This window comes from Kryptolebias marmoratus, linkage group LG6, assembly GCF_001649575.2.
Source record: "Kryptolebias marmoratus isolate JLee-2015 linkage group LG6, ASM164957v2, whole genome shotgun sequence".
NCBI lineage: Eukaryota > Metazoa > Chordata > Actinopteri > Cyprinodontiformes > Rivulidae > Kryptolebias > Kryptolebias marmoratus.
The window spans coordinates 23685068-23704929 of NC_051435.1; the positions used below are offsets into that span (position 1 = coordinate 23685068).

The 19862-nt window shown below is 39.1% G+C and overlaps 1 protein-coding gene across 1 annotated transcript in view; it reads right to left on the reverse strand.

Annotated features, from left to right (window-relative positions):
* Positions 1-18100, reverse strand: part of lats2 (large tumor suppressor kinase 2) — a 29107-nt gene extending 11007 nt beyond the window's left edge. Inside the window, exons 1-2 of the mRNA XM_017430184.3 lie at positions 17872-18100; positions 12030-12689 (exon numbers count right to left, since the gene is read on the reverse strand). Of these exons, the coding sequence (XP_017285673.1) occupies positions 12030-12368 (339 nt within the window). The 5' untranslated portion in view covers positions 12369-12689; positions 17872-18100. The remainder of the gene's footprint in view (positions 1-12029; positions 12690-17871) is intronic.
* Between the last annotated feature and the right edge of the window lie 1762 nt (positions 18101-19862).

The following is a 19862-nucleotide window of genomic DNA, read 5'->3' on the forward strand; positions in this document are numbered from 1 at the left end:
CACAAGATTCTAATTTTCTGATATGATGAATTTGAGATTTTCATTTGTTGTCATTTGTAATCATCAAAATTAAACGAAATAAACATTTGAAATATATGAGTTTGTATGTAATGTATGAATATAATATACAAGTTTCACTTTTTGAATGGAATTACTGAAATCAATCTACTTTTTCATGATATTCTAATTTTATGACCAGCACCTGTAAATTTAAAACAATGTATAAAAACAAAGTGGTAAATAACAAGGTTTGATTATTATTATTTGTGAAACAAACTCATAGAAGCAAACTTATTTTTTAAATAAATATATCTATATATCTTTTTGGTGATTGTGTTTTTCAGGGAAAATATAGAAAAAATGTGCTGCCATAAAGAATGTGTAAAAATGTGAAAGTGCTATAAGCTAAGGCATCTAGATACACTTTCTTTTTAATCTTTTTTTTTTGCCATTGAATGTCATTCAAGAATTATTTATTTATTTATTGAATTAATCATATTCTGTTATTTTTGGGTTTTTTTTGGGGGGGGAAGTAAATAAAGACTAAAAAAATAAAAGAAATCAATGTGTTGGGGATGACTCTCTGCTACTAACACACCACATTTTAGCTCAAAATATCTCAAATCTACAGTTATAGCTAGATCTGCTTTGCCTAGGTCACTTGGCTGTGGCGGCCATCTTGAATTGAACTCCAAAAGCTAATCAGTTAAAGATGTCCACCTATTGATTACACATATGACCATGCATGCACACACACAAACACCGGCCAAAACAAGATAATAAACTAATACCGGTAACAATGTGGTGCATTAGGGCAATAAGATCAATGAAGTCAATGTGGATGAGTGAACTCGATGAATGCAAATGTTGCATTAACACAAATAAGACTCAGTCTGTGAAAACCCAAAGGCTGTCTGGTCCTGGAGGAGAAGAGAGGGACAGCAGTACAGAATGCAGCGGTCTATAATATGGTGGTGTTCCCGATCAGTTTGGGAACCAACAGGATTCGTTCCTACAGGCACAGCTTAAACAAAATCACCATCAATACACACAGCTGGCAGGGCCGTCACACAGTTAAACAATACACAAATACCACCAAAATACAGCACAAAGTGCAAAATTAAAACCTGCCAGTGGCAACTTTGTTCAACTCTCTTTCAGTAACTTAATATTAAGCAGCAAAATACATTTACTACATTATAAATAATAATACAAGTTAACATTTTGTTCTTAGACTATTAGTTGAATCACATGATCAGGGTGAATAACACTTATAGAGAGTGTTTGTTGCAGTTTATACTGGCACAGCTGCAGTTCTTCTGAACAGTAGGGTTTCTTAATGAAACAAACAATACTGCTAAACAGCAGGAACTGCAATCAGAATAAGTGTTGTCCACTAAAAGAAACGTTTACAGAGGATTCATGCTTCATACACATATGTAACTACACCTTTTCAGCTTTTGTGGGGATTTTTTTTAATTGTGCAAACCTGTTGCAGACTATCAACACAAGGGCTTAAAGCAATGCAGCTAGATTTAATCCCAAAACTGCATCAGTACATGTCTGCGCTATTGATCTAACTGTATCAAGCACACCCCTGAATACTAATGGCTTTATCTTCACATTCCTACTGCCAAACAAAGATAACATTTGCACTGAGTCGTTACAGTATGCAGTTATTTTTGTTTCCTTGTCTTTGGTACACTTTCAGCACAACTATCAATCTGAGACTGTATTTTGATGTTTTATTCTCCTATATTCAATTGTTGTTATCTATCGTAACCATCTTCAGTGTGATATTCTTTTCTTAGCTTGGCTTTTTGTCTAATTTTAAACTTCCTATATGATAGTAATTGTTTGAATAATTGTTACAAAATATTTCAAATAAAATATTTAAAGATGTTGCTGAAAACAGTACAAAAAGGTTAGAATGTTATGTAACAACAAAAGCACTAAAACAGTGTACGTCTCTGTCCCTCCTTTGTGCAGGACATCAAAGGAACAGCTGAAGGGAGACAATTTGTCCCCAAGGAGCCATTTTCTGTCCCAACTTTGCGTGTTTTCTCCAACAGACTGGCAGCCAGCGTTTGTCAGCAGGAAACCAAATCCAACATGACTTCTGTTAAAGCAGGCCCACGCAGCATTCGCGGGCACAGCCAGCTCTGAAAGCCAGGAAATACCAACGCCGTGCACTTTCTGTGCCTTTGTGTCCACCAGCGTGTCAGTGTACCACTGGAAGCTGTGTCACTGCCCCCTCCCACTGCATGTACCTTTAAGTTTCAGCCCAGAACTCACCATCCACACACAGATCTGTTTATACTCTGCTTCCTGTGTGTACACATGTGTGTGTGTGTGTATTACATTCCTGTGTAGCCCAAAGGAGAGTGTTGGCTGCCAGAGCCGCTCTGTACTGTCACATTTTGTCCTCTTCTTAGTCTTTACTTGTTTGTACTGCTCTTGTAGGGCTTTATTTTTTTTTTACTTCTGATTTGTTTAAATGATGCAATTTTAACAAAACAACTAAGCTGATAGTTGAGGTATTTGGGTTATTTTCAGTCTTTATTATATAGTAGAATAGAAGATACAAAAAAAAAAAAATCTAAAATCTTTGTGACTCTGAAAGGTAAAGTAGAGATTTTTTTCTTTCACAGTCCTCAAAACAAAAAATCCTTGTCAGATTTTTGTGATGTGCTTGATTTTCCTGCCACATGAAGCCACACAGTCCAGCATTTAATAAATCTTCCATCATACGGTGTGACACAGGGTACTATCGAGATTTCGTAATCTCAAACTTGCACAACGCGACATGTACCGGTTGTTTTATATACCAGCCAAAAGTTGCACAGCAGGTATTGGATGAAATCAACTTTTCGCTTTGATCCGTAATAAGTCTCAGACAGTGTGAAAATGTTCCCATTCAAAACAACATTGTGTTGCTCCAAAACACGTTTACATGCTGTCAGCATTATCGCTGCCTTTAAAGATGTAAAAGTTACCTTTGCGGGCACAAATGCACCTCAAAACAACCTCAAATGGTAGCTTTTAAAAATTACAAAAAACCCCAAAAAACTTCATAAACATAGCTCTGTGGTTTACTCAGACTGTAGGACACTTTCTCACGGCACTTTCAACAAACAGAGACAAACAGATGGTAGTTTTTTTACTTGCAGCTGGTGTTTTAGTGATAAACTCTTCTGACGACAGTTTTCAGAGCTGAAGTTGCTAAAGATGGTTTTTCTACACTCCTTAACGCACCTTAGGACAGGGATGGCCAACCCTGGTCCTCGAGTGCCACTATCCTGCATGTTTTACTCGTTTCTCTGCTCCAACACACCTGATTCAGTGGCTAAATCACCTCTTCATGTTATGCAGAAGTCTGTTAATCACCCATTGATTCACATCAGGCGTGTTGGAGCAAATAAAAAAAAAAAAAGTAAAACCTGCAGGACAGTGGCCTTCGGGGACCAGGATTGGACACCCCTGCCTTAGGACCAGCTTTTCATACTGGACCATAAATAATGAAAGTGCACATTTTGTCGCAGTTTAACATTGAGAAATATTGCCCTAAAGTTAGAAAATGATTAGCTGTAGTTCTCACAGCTTCGTTACCCTCTTCTAGTTTTCCTAAAAACTTTCCAAGATAGAGTTTCAAAATATTTTCAGTATTACACAATATCTTTACTCTATGGTTTGAAATGAATCAAATATCAAACTCAGCACTCAGATATTTTTTATCATACATAAAATTAGCCAGTATGAACCTTTGATATATTATCTTCATAGTATTTAAAACCAAATAAAAGATTTGGATGATTTGTAACTTGATATTCTTTATTTTCGCAGCCCCCCTACGGTTTTAAATGGTTCAAGCATTTGTTGAATAATGTTAGTGAATCACAGTATGATGTGCCAACAGAGAACAGAAATGAAACATCTGTCCTCAACACAGAAAACACATCTGTCTTTTCAATCTCTTTTCCTCTTACAAGATTTGGCTTTTGTCTCATAAAAACAAGCTTAAAATATTTGGTTTAAATTACAAAGTTGAAATCTGATCTGACATTAGATACCCCTGAGTCACAGAGACATAGGATAACCATCACCTCTGTTTTTTTGCTTCCACTGTTTGTCTTTTCCTTTTGGACCGCGCTCTGTGTGTGTGCTGTGAGGAGGCAGGTCTGGTGACCCCGGTTGCCATGCTGACAGATGTTTCTCGCTCAGATTCCTCAGAGCAGGAAGCAGGAATTCAAGCTATTTGCAATCTGGATAGCCTCTCTTCTATTTTCTCTGTCTCAGTTGAAGCCATCCAAGCCACATCTGCACCCTTGTCAAAACGGTTCTTCAGCCGCCACCGTCGCCACCCAAACGTGTAACCACCAGTTTTAAAATCCCTACACCAGGGGTAGGCAACCCTGGTCCTGGAGAGCCACTATCCTGCATGTTTTCCTTGTTTCTCTGCTCCAACACACCTGATTCAGTGGTTAAATCACCTCTTCATGTTCTGCAGAAGTCTGTTAATCACCCATTGATTCAAATCAGGTGTGCTGGAGCAGAGGAACAAGTAAAACATGCAGGATAGTGGCTCTCCAGGACCAGGGTTGCCTACCCCTGCCCTACACAGACACTCGAACTACACTGATGCAAAAGGCATGACACTCAGTTACGCTCGCTCTTTAACTGCACATCAGGATGGATAATATCACCCAGAGTGGTTTTGATTTGAGCCATATTCCTGACCCAGTTTTGAGACACATTCCAGTTCTGGACCCAGGAAATCAAAGCCACATGGAGGACGATCAGGCGTGCAGATGGGACACACCAGGAGGTGCACTATAACCCATTATCATACAGAGAACCAAACACACATTCACAATTCTCCGCTGTCATCTTCTTCATCCATGGCAGCAGATAAACCACATGGACCTTTAAGTGAAGCTGCAGGTTAATAAAGGGTGAGCCCAGGAGTGCCTCATCACCTTCCCCAGGAGTCAAACACAGGGCATGTCCTGTTGGCTTAGTTGTTACATTAAACACCACAATGCTTTGTTCCCTCACATAGTTTTAGTCTTTAGTTTAGTTCAGTTTATTCATTTCATTTACAAAAAAGAAAAAATACAAATAAAGTAAAGTACAATTCAAATTAAATAAATTAAAAGGTAGCAGAAGACGAAAAAAAAATCTTATGTCTGCCCCTTTTTCAAAAATATTATTAATTTCTACATTAATAAAAAAACAAACACACAAAAAAATAAAGAGAAAAAAAACAACTTTCAACTCAAACAGTAACACTTGCAAATACAAATTATACAATTTCATCTTTCTTTAACAAGTTAACTTTTATCATTTTTTTGAATGAATTAATTGCAACGGCATTTTTATAATCACTATCCAGATTATTCCATAATCTAATTCGTTTGACTGAAGTACTTCTGTCCTTCAGGTTCGTCCGTACTTTAGGCTTCACAAACATCTCTAGTCCCCTAAGATTATAAGAACTTTTCCTCTTAACAAAATGAGATTGGATGTTCATAGGTAAAACATTTATGCGCACCTTATGCAAAACCTGCAAAGTATAATAATCTACCAAGTCGTAAAATTTTAATAATCTCAATTGTTGAAATAATGTATTAGATGGGTGATAATAATGTTGTCTTGTAATAATTCTAATGGCTCTTTTCTGTAAAACTAAAATAGGATTTGTGATTGTTTTACATGCATTCCCCCAAACTTCAATGCAATAAATCAAGTGTGGAACAATATTGCATTGTATAATATTAATAGTGCTTTGTCATTAAATAAGTCCTTTACCTTACACAGTACTGCAATAGATTTTGCTATTTTTGTTCATAAGTAATTTGTATGAGGTCTCCAAGTCAGCTCTTCATCAATGATGACACCCAAAAACTTTACCTCACTGACTCTAGAAATCTCAACACCCTCAATTCGAAACAAAACATTAACAATTTTCTTACTTTTACTGAATATCATATAGCTTGTTTTGTCCAAATTTAATGATAATATATTGAGTTTGAACCAATTTAGTACTTTTACAGATTCAGTCTGCATCATTTCCATTATCTGTTCTAAATCATCACCACATGTTCAAGGATTAATTTTCTTAACATCACCAAATTCCTGTGTGGCTGCAGTTCGTCTTACAGCGAAAAGGTCTGTGAGGACAGCCTAGAAGTTCAGGAAATAAAAAAATTAAAAATCATGGAATGCACCCTCCTTCCTTTCACTACTTTTCTCTCCTTGTCATCTTGATGCCTAGCATGCCACCCCCACCCTCAAAAACATTTCCTTCTTTAACAAAAAAAAAGAAGAAAAGTTACGTAACAAGCCACACCGATATGTGTTCTGCAGCTGGAGGAGCGAGGAAAGGCGAGAAAGATGAGGATAACTGATGGGTGAAAAAGTAAAAGTCCTCTAGATGAGGACAAAATGGGTTAAAGGGTGGTGGCAGCTGATACAAGAAGATGACAAACTTCAAAAGATTCAGAATATCCTTATGTGCATGTCAGCCACATACAAACTGGAGAACTGAGATGATGGTCTATTTGGTGTATTTTTCAATAAGAAGGTTGTGAAAAGCCAGGAAGTGTTTTGCACAAAGTCTTTGTGTTTTAGAACGACTGTTTCAAATGAACCAAGACATGCTGCCGTGTTTGTTGATATTTCTGAACGACTCCAGCATGATGTTTACCAGCTCACATCTGCACAAACAAATATTAACCCACCTACACAAGAACCAGGCCGCCACGACTGGCAAAAATTAATTCAGACCCCCCCAAAAAACTACAAATAAATGAGAAATATGCTACAAAGATGCAAAGATGATCTAGGTGAAGACCTCCAGGCCGTCAGCATCAGAGTCCATCAGAGACTCTCAAATATCTTCTTTACAAGTTGTGGTAAAAATAAAATGCGTGAAATAATAAACAATAAATATAAAAGATAATCAAGTTCTACTGAATGATTCGTGTTTTAGCGTAGCTGATTAGTCAGTATTTGTACTTTAATTGCTTGTTGTCTGAGGTCAGTTTAGAGTAGAAATTAAACTTTCTGATCTTTGTAAAGTCCCTTCAGAATAAACCGGTTTTGTACAGTTACAGTGGAGCTTTGCCCACAAAGTGAAGCCATGAGTGGATTTGGTGTAGGTTTTTGTTATTAAGCGCAGTGGTTAGAGCTGTCGCCTCCCAGTGAGAAGGTCGCAGGATCACCTGGGGCCTTTTTGGGTGGAGTTTACATGTTCTCCTTGTGCACGCATGGGTTTACTCCGGGTACTCCAGTTTCCTCTCACTGACCAAAAACATGCATGTTAGTTAATTGGTAACTAAAATTTCCTTGGTGTGAGTGAGAGTGTGAATTGTTGTTTGTCTCTCTGTGTCCCTGTCCTGGGTGTCCCCTGCCTCTCACAGTGACTACAGGAGACAAGCACCAGCTCCCCACAAACTCGGAAAGGAGAAACAGGTGAAGAAAATGGATGGATGGATGTTCAGTTGCTATTAAACAGTGAAAACAGTTCTTTGAGATCAGAACAAACCCAGACAGAGACAGACGCCCTGCAGTGGGTCTGACAGACAGATGGACCAGAGACAGAGGAAGAGGAGCAGAGGCGACATGTCGGGTGGTGACTCGACTGCAGCAGAAGGAACTGTTCCACCCAGCTGCCATTGAATGTTCCCTTCCTGTTTGTATTGACCGGACGCGCTCTACTCGGCTCCATTCACAATGGCAGCAGCGATGGAGGTCAACTAGCCGACTCTGCGGCAGAGGAAACGTATCTCACAAGCCCACCGGACAGATGTGTGAAACCCTGGATGAGCGATAATGTCCAAAACAAGCTTAAAACAAAAAAAGTTGTTATTATAGCACCTAAAAGTGTTCCATTTTTATCACATTTCACATTAGTCTTGTTAAATGGTTATCTTAAAACAGTGCAGTAAAAGAGATCTAATATTTGAGACACAAAGAATGTTTTAAATCTTCTGGGCTTGAAATGTTTAAAGAAAGAATTTACAGGGGAAAACATTAGATATATATTATTATTAGATATATTATTTTACTCTGAGCTAGTCTTGTTTGTCACAAGACAAGCTCAGAGTAAAATAATTTATCTTCATCATCACAGTCGCCTCTCAGCTTTACCTTCAAAGAAAGATTTATTTTCTGTATCACGAAGGTAAAAAGTCAACAGTTTTGTTCTTGTTTTGGTAAATTTGGTTGCAAATAATTGCAACTTATTAACTGTTACATATTTCTCCTAAAATCCAGATCTTTTGAAGTGTGGTCCTATGGAAAGCTTATGAGCAATTCATATCTTATGTGTTGTAGATAGCTCTTTGAATGAGCTTAGCTTGGAGAAAAAGAGTTTATGCCTAACAGGACTGATGAGCTAATGGCTAGTCCAAATGCAGCTAAGGCCAAAGTCAATTCCTGCCGTCTTAAAACGGCTCCAACCTCCAAACTGTTATTGCAGCTCATTAACACAACTTCATAGACTTCACATCCCTGTTAATTTCACATTACGTGTCTATTTAGGTAGATTTCTACAGTTATTTGTAAGCGCAAACAGAGAAAGCAGCAGCTAGCTGTAGCACTTCCAGGTCCGTTGGCGTGTTGTAGGTCAACTTACGCTACATTCAGCCCAATCTGAGCAAACAGGGACTGAACGGGTCAGAGATCAGATAAATGCAAGTTTCTTCACCTTTTTAAAACATCTTACTCTTTACTTTTGCTTTTCTCTAACCATTTAAATCTGTCTGTTGGCCCGTACATTTTTCTGCGGTTTGACAGTTTTTAGTTTTTTTTTAACTGACGCAAATGTTAACTTTTTTAGTTCCGGGATTAGATTCACAAATACTTTTCTATCCAAAAATGTGAAGAATTTCAGCAATCCCCAGATGAGAACTTTAGTTGAATTAAATTCATTTTTAAATAGGATAGATTAGCTGTAGTAAAAAAAAAGGTGCTGCAGCAAGTTAAGTAAAGAAAATACTGGGCCAACGTTTTGTTCCTCAATCTTCTAACGGGGCACCGAATGATTCCAGATGTGGAAACAAGACGCAGAGCAAAGGTCCTTCTATCAGCCAACGTTGGACAAACAGTGGGACTTGTGATAAGTGCAGATCAATTGGGCTGCTCCTCCTCTCTGCAGTGCCGTGCATGGGCTTGAGCAGGGACATTCTTCACATACCGAGCTCCATCACAGGGTTTTTAAACTACACATGCCCCAGATCGTAACTGGACTAACGGCATTTAGTTGGGACAACCTGTGATTTAATCATCTGGCTTCATTGGCCTTTAAAAACACGCGCCGCTCCACTTCACTTTGACAACACGTTTCTACAGCTTCCAGAGAGGAAGGAAAACAGGAAAACTTCAGGGGTTTCTTTAAGACCACATGTAGAAACTATAGCAAGGTTCATGTGGCAAAGACTTCATATTTCAGGTACCCTTTTTATTTTTCTTTCAAGTGAATAGCAATGAAAACAGATACAAAAATGCAGTCCCTCTAGAAGTTTCTTTGAGTTCACCTATGAAGCAAGAACATAAAACTCTTTTTTTTACAATTTCATCACAATAAATCTACATTTTTAGACTATCCACAACTTGCCTTTAAAATGATAAAAATGTGAGATGAATCAAAGCCTTCTCGTACTCTGAATAATCAGTCTTTGTGTTGATGAATAGATTACTAAATTAAAATTTTAGATTGTGATTTCTGTGGCTAAGAAAAAAAAAAAAAAGGGAACTGCCTCCAAAACACTCTCACTTTTTACAATCGGGACGAAGGAAGAAAAACAGCAAACAGCCCAGTTGAGAAATCCACCTGATGTTTCAACATCTCAACACTTGAGCCCGGCTTACGTAACTGAGTTACTGCTCGGCAGGAGGGCACTGCATTGTATGTAGGAGCACACAGCACTATAATGTTTTTTTTAAATTTATTTATTTACATTCCTTACTGAAGGAGGCACAGTTGCCCCCCAAACAGGCTAAAACACAAACGAGCAGAATGGCTTTCATTTCAGGCTCGTGTTTTAGGCAGGCACGGCGTGAACAGCTCTTTTTTTTGTGTGTGTGTGTGTGAACAAAATCATCTTGGTTTTGTGGCATCCGTCCGTTTAAATCACTGTTTACAACACAAAACACAAAGAAACTCCAGATAGGCTGAATCTGCAGATATTAAAGGCTGATGTTGATTTTTTTTTTTTTTTTTTTACAAAACAAATTGGTATGACTGGGAATATCCACCCAGATGGATAAGCTGCAGCCTGGAAAAGCTGCTTGAAGTCATTTAAAAATTACTTCCTCTCATTGCCCAGCAGAGCAACTCTGACTCTACTGTTTCTGATTCTCATTGAAACTTTTAAGGCTTAATGTTACACTTAAAAAAAGCATTGGATGAAGAAGAACAAACATTTACATGCCTTTTATTCAATAGTCTGCATGTAAGTGATTGACTGATTCCTTGAAGGGATGCATATCACCCGCTGCTTCATGACAGTTGGAGACTAAAATCCTCTTATGTTGCGAAATGACCAATTTGTTATCGTTTTGATCAAATCTTGATAATCTCATACAATACTGCGTAAATGACTCAGCTACCACCGCATCAAATTTCAGTTTAATATCTGTATAATTGACTGACTTACAGCCTTTTCTGTGTTGGCTATTGTTAATTGGTTGGTATGGGGTGACTCCAAAAGTTAATGAGCTGTACATGAACATCCAACGATTATTTCTTCAAAGTCTCATTCAAATCTGCCCAGTGGTTCATGAGATATTCTGCTAACAGATAGAGCTGACTGCAACTAGTTAATGGCAAAAGTTTAAACAAAGAGCTTGTGCAGTCTGTTAACGCTCAAAATATGTGCTGAGGATCAGTCTCAGCTACTACAACATCACATTTTAGCTCAATATCAGTAAAATTGACTGAGTTATAGGTTTTTTTTTTGTGTGTTGGCTAATTGTGACGACCATTTTGAATCGGTTTGACTCCAAAATTTAATCCGTTGTAGATCAACATCCAATGATTTCTTTCCGAGCGTTTCATTAAAATTCAACCAGTGGTTCAAGAGATAACAGACACACTAAGACACACACACAGCCCTTCCTACCTGGTGGGTGATAATAATCCCAAAACTTCTGTTTATTTACTGCAAAACTTTTCACAGCCTGAACCACTCCCTTTAGGTTGCACTCCACATATTCATCTATTCAGTAATTTCCAAAATGTTTGCTTATCCTGTGATCTGAAAGAATCTTTGAGTTGTGTTACTGTTAGGGGTGTGCCACATCGTCTCGTTTACGGTGATATCGGTGGATTTTTTGACACCAGTGAAAACGTTAATATTGCGATATCATATGATGACGTAATTCAACTGAGCCGGACCTGTGCAGCGCGAGGTGCTATGTGGCCCACACTTTATACCAGTTGGTGGTGGTAATGCTTCCTATAGTTGTTTGTCAACCACCATTAAAACAAAGAAGAAGAAGACGAAGAAGTGCGAGGCGCTGCAAGCACGACCGAGTAAACATGGCGGAGCCCAACACTGAAACACCTCCCGAGAGTACTGACTTCATTCCAAGAAAAGGAGCCACTTCTGTTGTTTGGAATTATTTTGGTTTTAAAATAAAAGATGCAGATCAGACCACCAGATTCTGCAAGTCATGAAAGGATGTTGTGTCAGGTAAGGGTGGAGAAGTCATATCTGTTTATGAAAAGTTAAAAAAAAAAAAAAGAACTGTTTTGAATTTGCATATTTGTTTGGCCGAATCTAATAAAAAAATATGAAAGGCAGAAAATGCGGAATATCATCTGTGATATTGTTATCATCCACACCTAGTTACTATGTTTAAAAAACACAATCCTGTGATGTAAACCCAGTTTTTTCTTTGCAAATAAAACTTTAACCTGCTGTATGTCAACTATATATATATATATATATATATTTTTACATCTACAACTCCAACACTGATCTCCACAGCCCACAGCAGCATCCTTTTTCCTCGTGGCTCACCTGGTCGCAGCCGGCATCGACGAGCTCCTGCAGCATCTGCCGGTTCACCTCTCCGGCTTCCCCTGACTCATTGGCGAAGGGCATGAGGGACCTGCGGATCTCTCGCAGCGCATTCTGGTAGTTGTTGAACTTCTGCGGCGGTCGGAGCTGCTGCTGGCGGCTGGCCGTGTCTTTCCCGCTCTTGGCGTCGGCCCCCCTGCTGCCCTCGGTCCGAGAGCTGCCTCCGTGCAGGGCCTGGCTCACCAGCTTGGCCGGTTGCTTCAGGCCCTCCTTAATCTCCTGAAGCCTCTGCCGCGTGTTGCCCACGTATGGGTTAGCTGGGAAAGTCTTGGGCCTCATGGCCAGAGTGCCCGGGGCAGACGCCTTCTCCAAAAAGCGAGAACTGGCTCTCAGTCAGCTGCACCTCCTGAAGAGAACCCTTTTAAACCAGCTGACTTGAACAGATAAAGGAGAACAGCTCGGAAGCACGGGTTTAGGGGACCTCTTCTGTGTCCCTCATTCGTTTGTGTCTCTAATTCTTGTTGGGGAAGACAGAGGCGAAGCGGGATACTACAGGCGTTCCATGGTGTGACTTTAAGGCTCGGGTTCCAGTTTATTCCAGGAAACGCAGCCGTTCATGCGGGCACTGCAGAGCCGAACCATGGTGATGCCAATCTGCTCCTGTGGAAGAAGGAGAGTTGCTTATAGAACACAGCAATTGTTTTCATCACTGTCTAACTTTTTTGGATCAAAAAGCAAAACGAGAACGTTAACCACAAGAATGCTCTGTTTTGGCTGTAAAGACAAGTCAAGATGTGGGACAGAAAAGATAAGAAAATATAAAAGAAACATTTTGAGGGAATATCAGGTGAAAGAGCTGGAATTTGAAGCGCATAGCCAGTGGTCACAAAATGCCACAGCTCCTACATGGCACCAGGTTGAAACTATTATTACCTGGAAGCCAGGGAGTCAGATTCAGTATCAGCCGTGCACAAGTGCTGGTGCATACCGTGTGTATAATTCAGGCATGTCAGCGGTCATAAAACTCAACCATAGCTAAAGTTGCACAACTGAGCCGCAGTCACTACATACTTCTGCAACGCGGTCATCAGTGAACACCCCTCTGAGCGCGCAGAGCTCCGGCGAGGGGTCACAACAAGTCAGCAGACCCTCCCCGCATCAGCCTCCTTCTCACACTTCTCACCACCTGACGGTCCTCTCTGGGAGGCGGGGGTGGGGGGGACGACATACTCCAAATTCTGCCACAGTGGCGCTACTCCTGCAGAGCAGTCAGGATGACATGTGGAAAACGTACACACGTCTCCGTCGAGAGACTCACGGGAGGATCGGCCACTCGCAACTGCGATAGCACAGCGAAGAAGAGTTTGGAAGATTTATTTCTGCGTGGAAATAAAAATGAATTGGAGGAGAGCAGCTGTTTTAAGGACTATAAGCACAGAAACGATGACAAGCAGCGACAACGACTTGTCTGAGCATCTATAATTCACTTTGACGCAGCGTTTAAAGCAGTCAACATGTTTACATTTTACAATTTCAATTTGTTTGAGAAGTGACCCAAGTGTCAGCATTTACACAGGAAAACCTCCAAAATGAATGAAGTTAATTAAAGCTACGTTTAAACGGTCTTGGAGTATAACGGTTTCCTTTTTACATATTAATTACAGAAGCATCGACAAAAACACGCCTTTCAAGTTGGAGAGCTGAAGCAAGAAGCAGCTGTTTCCTTCTCTTCAAAGTTTTGCTGTCGTGTAACAAAATGAGACGCTGCCTGAAAAGCAGCACATCTGCCTACGGTGTTCATAGCAAACTCAGGACTTCTCCTTTCACTCTGCCTCTTAATTCAATTTTTGTTTCTTTGCCTACTCATTTACAAATGTTAGCAGATTTTACGTTAATTGTGTCTGTCTAGTTGTTTTGTACTTCTACCTCAATTTTTATTGAATTTTGACCTGGTTTTACAGTATATTTTTAGTGTTTAATTGAATTTATCTGTTTTTTTTTCCATTTAAATCTCTTTTAATGTGTTTTGTACTCCTTTTTTTAGCATTTTGGAATTTAATTGATATTTACAAATGCTGTATGGTGTTTTCTCATCAATAAGATTGTGTTTACTTCTTTGGTCTCTTTGTATGAACCTTGTTATTGTTTATTGGTTTTACAAGCAGAATGGTGGGGCAGTACTGTTGCAGCAAGAAGGTCCTCGACTCAGGCTCTTCAGTGGAGTTTACATGTTCGCCCCATTAATGTATAGGGTTTTCTTTAAATATTCTGGTTTCCTCCCAAAGACCAAAAAATCTGCATAGATATGTGATTCTGAACTGAAGACATCATAGAGCATACATAAGGCACAAATGTGCAGTTTTGACATATAAATGGTACAGAGCGACACATGTAGCACCTAGCAAGATGACGGCCACAAACTTCGCCCAGCGCTGTCATCGGCATTTCTATTGTGTTTTCATTTTAGTCGTCACGCGTTCTTCTGTTGTTGGGAATTGAAGCCACAAGATTCCATTTTACAGAAGTGGCCGTGTTGTATTTTTGTAACCAGAATCTGTGCGGTGGTGGTGCGGAGCTTCAAGTCCTGCCTACTACCCCCACGCATATTCATGATTTCACAAGAGCTGTCCTTTAAGCATGGAATAACTGTTTACAGCTAAACATATTTTTAAAATGAATATTTCAACATACAACAGCAAGGTAAGACTGGGAACTGGGAACGGTCAACGCTTGAAAATAAGATATATATATATATATATATATATATATATATATATATATATATATATATATATATATATATATATATATTTTTTTTTTCATTTATTTATTTTTTCTCAAGGGCAACATCCAGTTCGTTTACTTGGAGGGGGCGAGACTTGAGACTTGGACTGGAGCCAGCCTACAGGGGGACGCTGGTTCAGTTCTTCAACCTCCGGGTTCCCTTGGGATGTCTAGATACTGTATCTTTTACATGGTTGATCAAAACACTAATGCCCCCAAATAAATGTTTTTATGTCAAATTAATAAACTTCCTTAAATCAAATGACATATAATGATCCTCCAGGAAAGAGCTGAAGGAACCTGTAGGGGGGGGGGGGCGCCCGCCGCTTGTCAATGGGCAGATGACATGCCCTCCATCTCCACCTTCTTGTCGAAGATCGGTCTAAGTGGAAGGTAAATGTTTGTACTTCCTCCACAGCAATAGACTCAGGGACTGATGATGATGGTGATGATGATGAAGTATTCAAAAATAAAACTGTAAAAAGGTTGGCATTGGTCTTGAAACCAAAACAATATCTAGGGTTTATTTTGAGACAAACCAGGGACAAAATTTACTTTTAAATTAACAAATAGGATAAAAGTTTAGTTTTTATCTTGCAGTATGACATGCTAAATACTAAAGAATGTGCCTGTTGATAACATTATTACTGTTACTTTTATTATATCAGCCACGGTACCTAAAGCTACAACCTCAGCAAACACAGCAGCCAAACATAAAAAGCTCTGGAGTAAACACCCCCACTAGTCCCCACCCTGGCCCTCTCCATCCCTTTGGGCTATTTCTAGGAAAGACACAGCCCTCACTGTTTGAACAGATAAACTCTGGGCAGACAAATACTTTTGTTTTTGGCTTAAATATAACTGGGCAGCCAGGCGATGTACATTCTCCATTTCTGACATCTTCCATCTCCATTCCTGTGATGCTTTAAGTGTCATGTCGGAACGATGAGCATGGCATTCCACAAGCAGCTACAAGTAAAACACCACGACCGAATCATGGGACAGCCTGTGCCGACTAAAATAAACTAAAAGAAAATAAGATGTACATGGACGGTGTCTGGAAACAGGGTTCAAGATGTTACTCATCGGGAAACCCCTAAATATACACACATAGTTTCATAGTTAACACCAACCAATACACTCCTCCTCATCTCTGCGCCGATGTTCTGACTCAAAGAGCTGACGTCAAACTAAAAAATTGGCCGTAACTTTGTATTTTCCCAAAGAACCTTGACTGTGTCACAGTGTAAAAATGTGCACAAATAAAAGATTTGTTTTCTTTTTAATCCAAGTCTTATCAGTTCTTCATAGTCCACTTCTACGTCCTTTTCCTGGAACTATCTGATATTTTCAAATAAAAACGCAACACTTCCTTTAGAGTATAAATAAATGGAATTTCAAATAAATAGTAAATTAAGCTCAATTACAGAAGAGGTGAAATAAAGTTCAGACATCCTCTCCTGGCTGATTGACTTTCTGAATAAATACTCTCTGTAGTTTTCAGAATGACCACTAGGTGTTGACGTTAGGAAAACAAGTTTGGATTTAAATGAGTAAAAGAGTCACTACTGAAGCTTAAAACGGGTGTATGTTTAGTTGTTTGTTTGTGTTTTTTTTACATGGATTTCTAAATCTGTAACTTACTGGTGGGTGTATTTTCTTTTTCTCCCAAAATGTAGACTTTGCATCTGAAAACTTGGGGAGTTTTGCCATTTCAGCCCCAAACAGAGTATTAGGGAACAAATTAGAATCACCCAAATGTTACAAAGTTATTTCTAACCTTGCAAGATAGCACAGAAATGAAAATGTTTCTGTTGAGTAACTTCCCCCCAAAAAAGACAAACAGGAGTCAGATTCCTGCAGTTGTCATGCTTGTCTATTAGAGGAGAACGATTTAAATTGCCGTTCCACGCATATTTCACAACTTCTCCTCTTATCTAGTCGTGTGATTTGCAATTCTCTGACTGCCACACTTAAATAGTTCAACAAAAAAAGGGAGCAAATCCAACTCAGAATGTGTGATAACAGTCCCTACATGCTCCTGTGAACTGCAGCCTTTGGATCTCTCCAGAAAGAAACATAATATCCACAAAGCATAAATCTAATGGATGATAAGGATGGTAGTTTCATCCTTTAGTCCGACCAGCTGCTTTGCAATCGAACCCGCATCGCCTGTCAGCACCTACACTGCAGCCTCCAGTGGCTCCTCCCTGAACCTGAGATCCAGCTGTGGTTCTCCTGACAGCCGTGACCACCACCCCGCCGAGCTCAGACACCTGGACAGATGTTCCAGATGTGGCGATCAGCAGCTCTAACGTGCAGAACATCAGAGCGTCCGAGTGTGTCTTTGAGCTGAACACCTGAATAAAACCTCCCAAAACAAACTAAAATGCAAATAATAATAATAATAATAAAGGATCAGGCCATGAGAAATCAGATGATGCAACTTCAACCTAACAGAGTCAGAGTTGATGAAAAGGGATTCTTGTGTGTTTGATCTTACTGGAAGGTTTTATTACAAATCCTGAAATGCATGCAGGGTGACCTGATACTAAATATTACACACTCCTGACCACTTTGAAGACTCTGCCAAGACAGTTTGACCACAAAAAAGCTTTATTTACTTGAATCTTGCGCAAGAGATTTGTGTTTAAAACAGCTTTATCTCGAGTTTACTCTCTTTAGCTGGTTTCCCAAGCTCCTAAAACCGTTATAGGAGTCTGTCCGTGTTTTATAGTTCCTGCCTGCCATGCCCTGGAGGTGAAAACCTTTAGAGAGTCCTGCTTGAAAGCTGTGGCCTTCTTCTCCTCTGACTGTACCTCAGGCAGGGCTGGGGGCTCAGAGGGAAGGAAGGAGCACATTCCTATGCAGGGAAAAAAAAATGGAGGCAGTCCTGTTAACCCCAAACAGGCTTAAAGCTGGTGAGGGTATGGAAAAAAATGTTTTCTATATCCTTACACAGCCACCCGTTCGTTGGAGAGACTTTTCCTCAGCAACAAGTCTGTGGAGATAAGTCACACCACCACTCCCCTCCCCAAAAAAGTAACTCTCAGCTTACCATGTGATAGAAGAAGTAGCGAGAATAAACTCCGCACAAGGAGGGTAAATTCCGTCAAACGGAGACTTTTAGAGTCCGTGTCTCGGCCGCCGGGTGCGCAGACAGACCTGGGGAGTTCAGCGAGGGCGGAGGAGCGGGGTAAACCTGATGAAACGAGCCTCCATTTTCTGCTCTGACTCCAGGCAGGATCAGAAATAAAGCACAAAGTTGGACACTCGCTGCATTGTTAACATTCCACAGGTCACGTGACGAACCGACGCACGTCAGCACGAGGCCGAAGATCGTGTATTCACGAACACCTCTCACTGCTCACTGCGCCGCGGCAGGATCGGGAGGGAAATACATCAATAAATTATTAATAATTTAACTTATAACTTATTTCATATCAGCTATTAAAATTACTTTTATTTACATGCTTAAAAATGTTTAACTCCTGGAATTTTAGTTTTGTTTTAGATCTTTTCAAAACAGTAATGTGTTGTTTATGCAACCTGTCTAAAAAGTATCCTTACAAACTGTAGTACCTTTTTTAGTTTAGTTTTATTCGATTTGTATTTTGTTCCCATTACTCATTTATAATTATGTGAATGTGTCTTTGATGGCTTTTTGTACTGAGACATTTATAATTGTTCTTGATTCCTATTCATGCCGCCATCTTGACCAGGAGATACTGTAATTTATCTCAAAGGGATCTTCTCCTGGTAAAAAAAAAAAAAGAAAAACAAAATGTACACCTATTTGTACCTTCAAACAAAAGACAAGTCTTTCAGACAAAAAGATTTTATCCTGCAGGATAAAACAATGCTCGTCAAGACTACAAAAAGATTTCTAAGGATTTCCTAATAAAAACTTAAATTAATAGTTACAGCTTGTAGTAGTTTTAGGAGGTAAACATATCCTGGAATTAAAGGTTGTACTTTAATCTGATCTGCCTTCTTTTTTCAATCATGTACAGTAAAACACACTCATACACACACACCTATCTTTTCTCTCCTCACTGACAAACATACTCCAGAGCAGTTTTCTCCCTTTTCATAAATTAAACAGACAACTTTCAGATTTTGTTTTAAATTGATCAATATAAAATTACCAAACCAATCCCAAAACTCTTGGTGTAAACACAGAAAAAAGAAACACATGTGGCACACAAATAGAAAAGGACATAATTTGTAATAACTTGAAAATGATAAAAAAAAAAACATTTAGAGATATTGCACTTGCTAAGTTTTAATTTCTGTCTTTTGAAGCATATAACAGAAATAAAAAGTGTGTCCAGTGTGTGAAAAATCTTAGAAAAATATCATATTCAGTTTCGCTCTGAACACTTGGCTTTTATCAAAACCAAAAGGCTCTTTTAATATTGGATAACTGGACAAATCTCAGATATTGGCAACATTTTAAACTCTGCTACCTTTTAGGTGTCAAGATGTTTTATGATTACTGTATTATTTTATGCAACTGATGTTCTCTCTTGTAAATGAGATTACTTGTTGAAATAAAAATAAATAAAATGTAGAACTGACAAACTTCCTAATATACAAACTGTAATAATAAAGTCGTTTCTGCAGGTGCACGGCAGATTTTAACCAACATTTTGTCACAAAGCTGGTATTTGGTCACATCTGATAGTCGTCCTCAGAAACACAAGATGTCAGTTTTTTCCTTTCAGAAGACAACACAAAAATTTGTTAGTTGATGTTCTTTGAAGACTCGAGCAGGAGTTATAGCTGATAGGTGTATTTCTCCCCTCATTCTTTTAATCAACAATTCATAGATATTAACGAGATGGGCTGAAAACTAAAAAAATACTAGGACTGGTTTTGTGTTTTGGAGGGGGTTTGTTTAAAGGAGACTTCAGAAGCCAAAACTCTGACTGGAAACAGAAATTTCCCCTGAAAGATTGAAAAGACAACTGAAAAAGGATGATTAGCTGTGTGTGCATGAAAACAGCTGGATGAACAAATGAACATCCTGAACCCAAAGAGGTCATA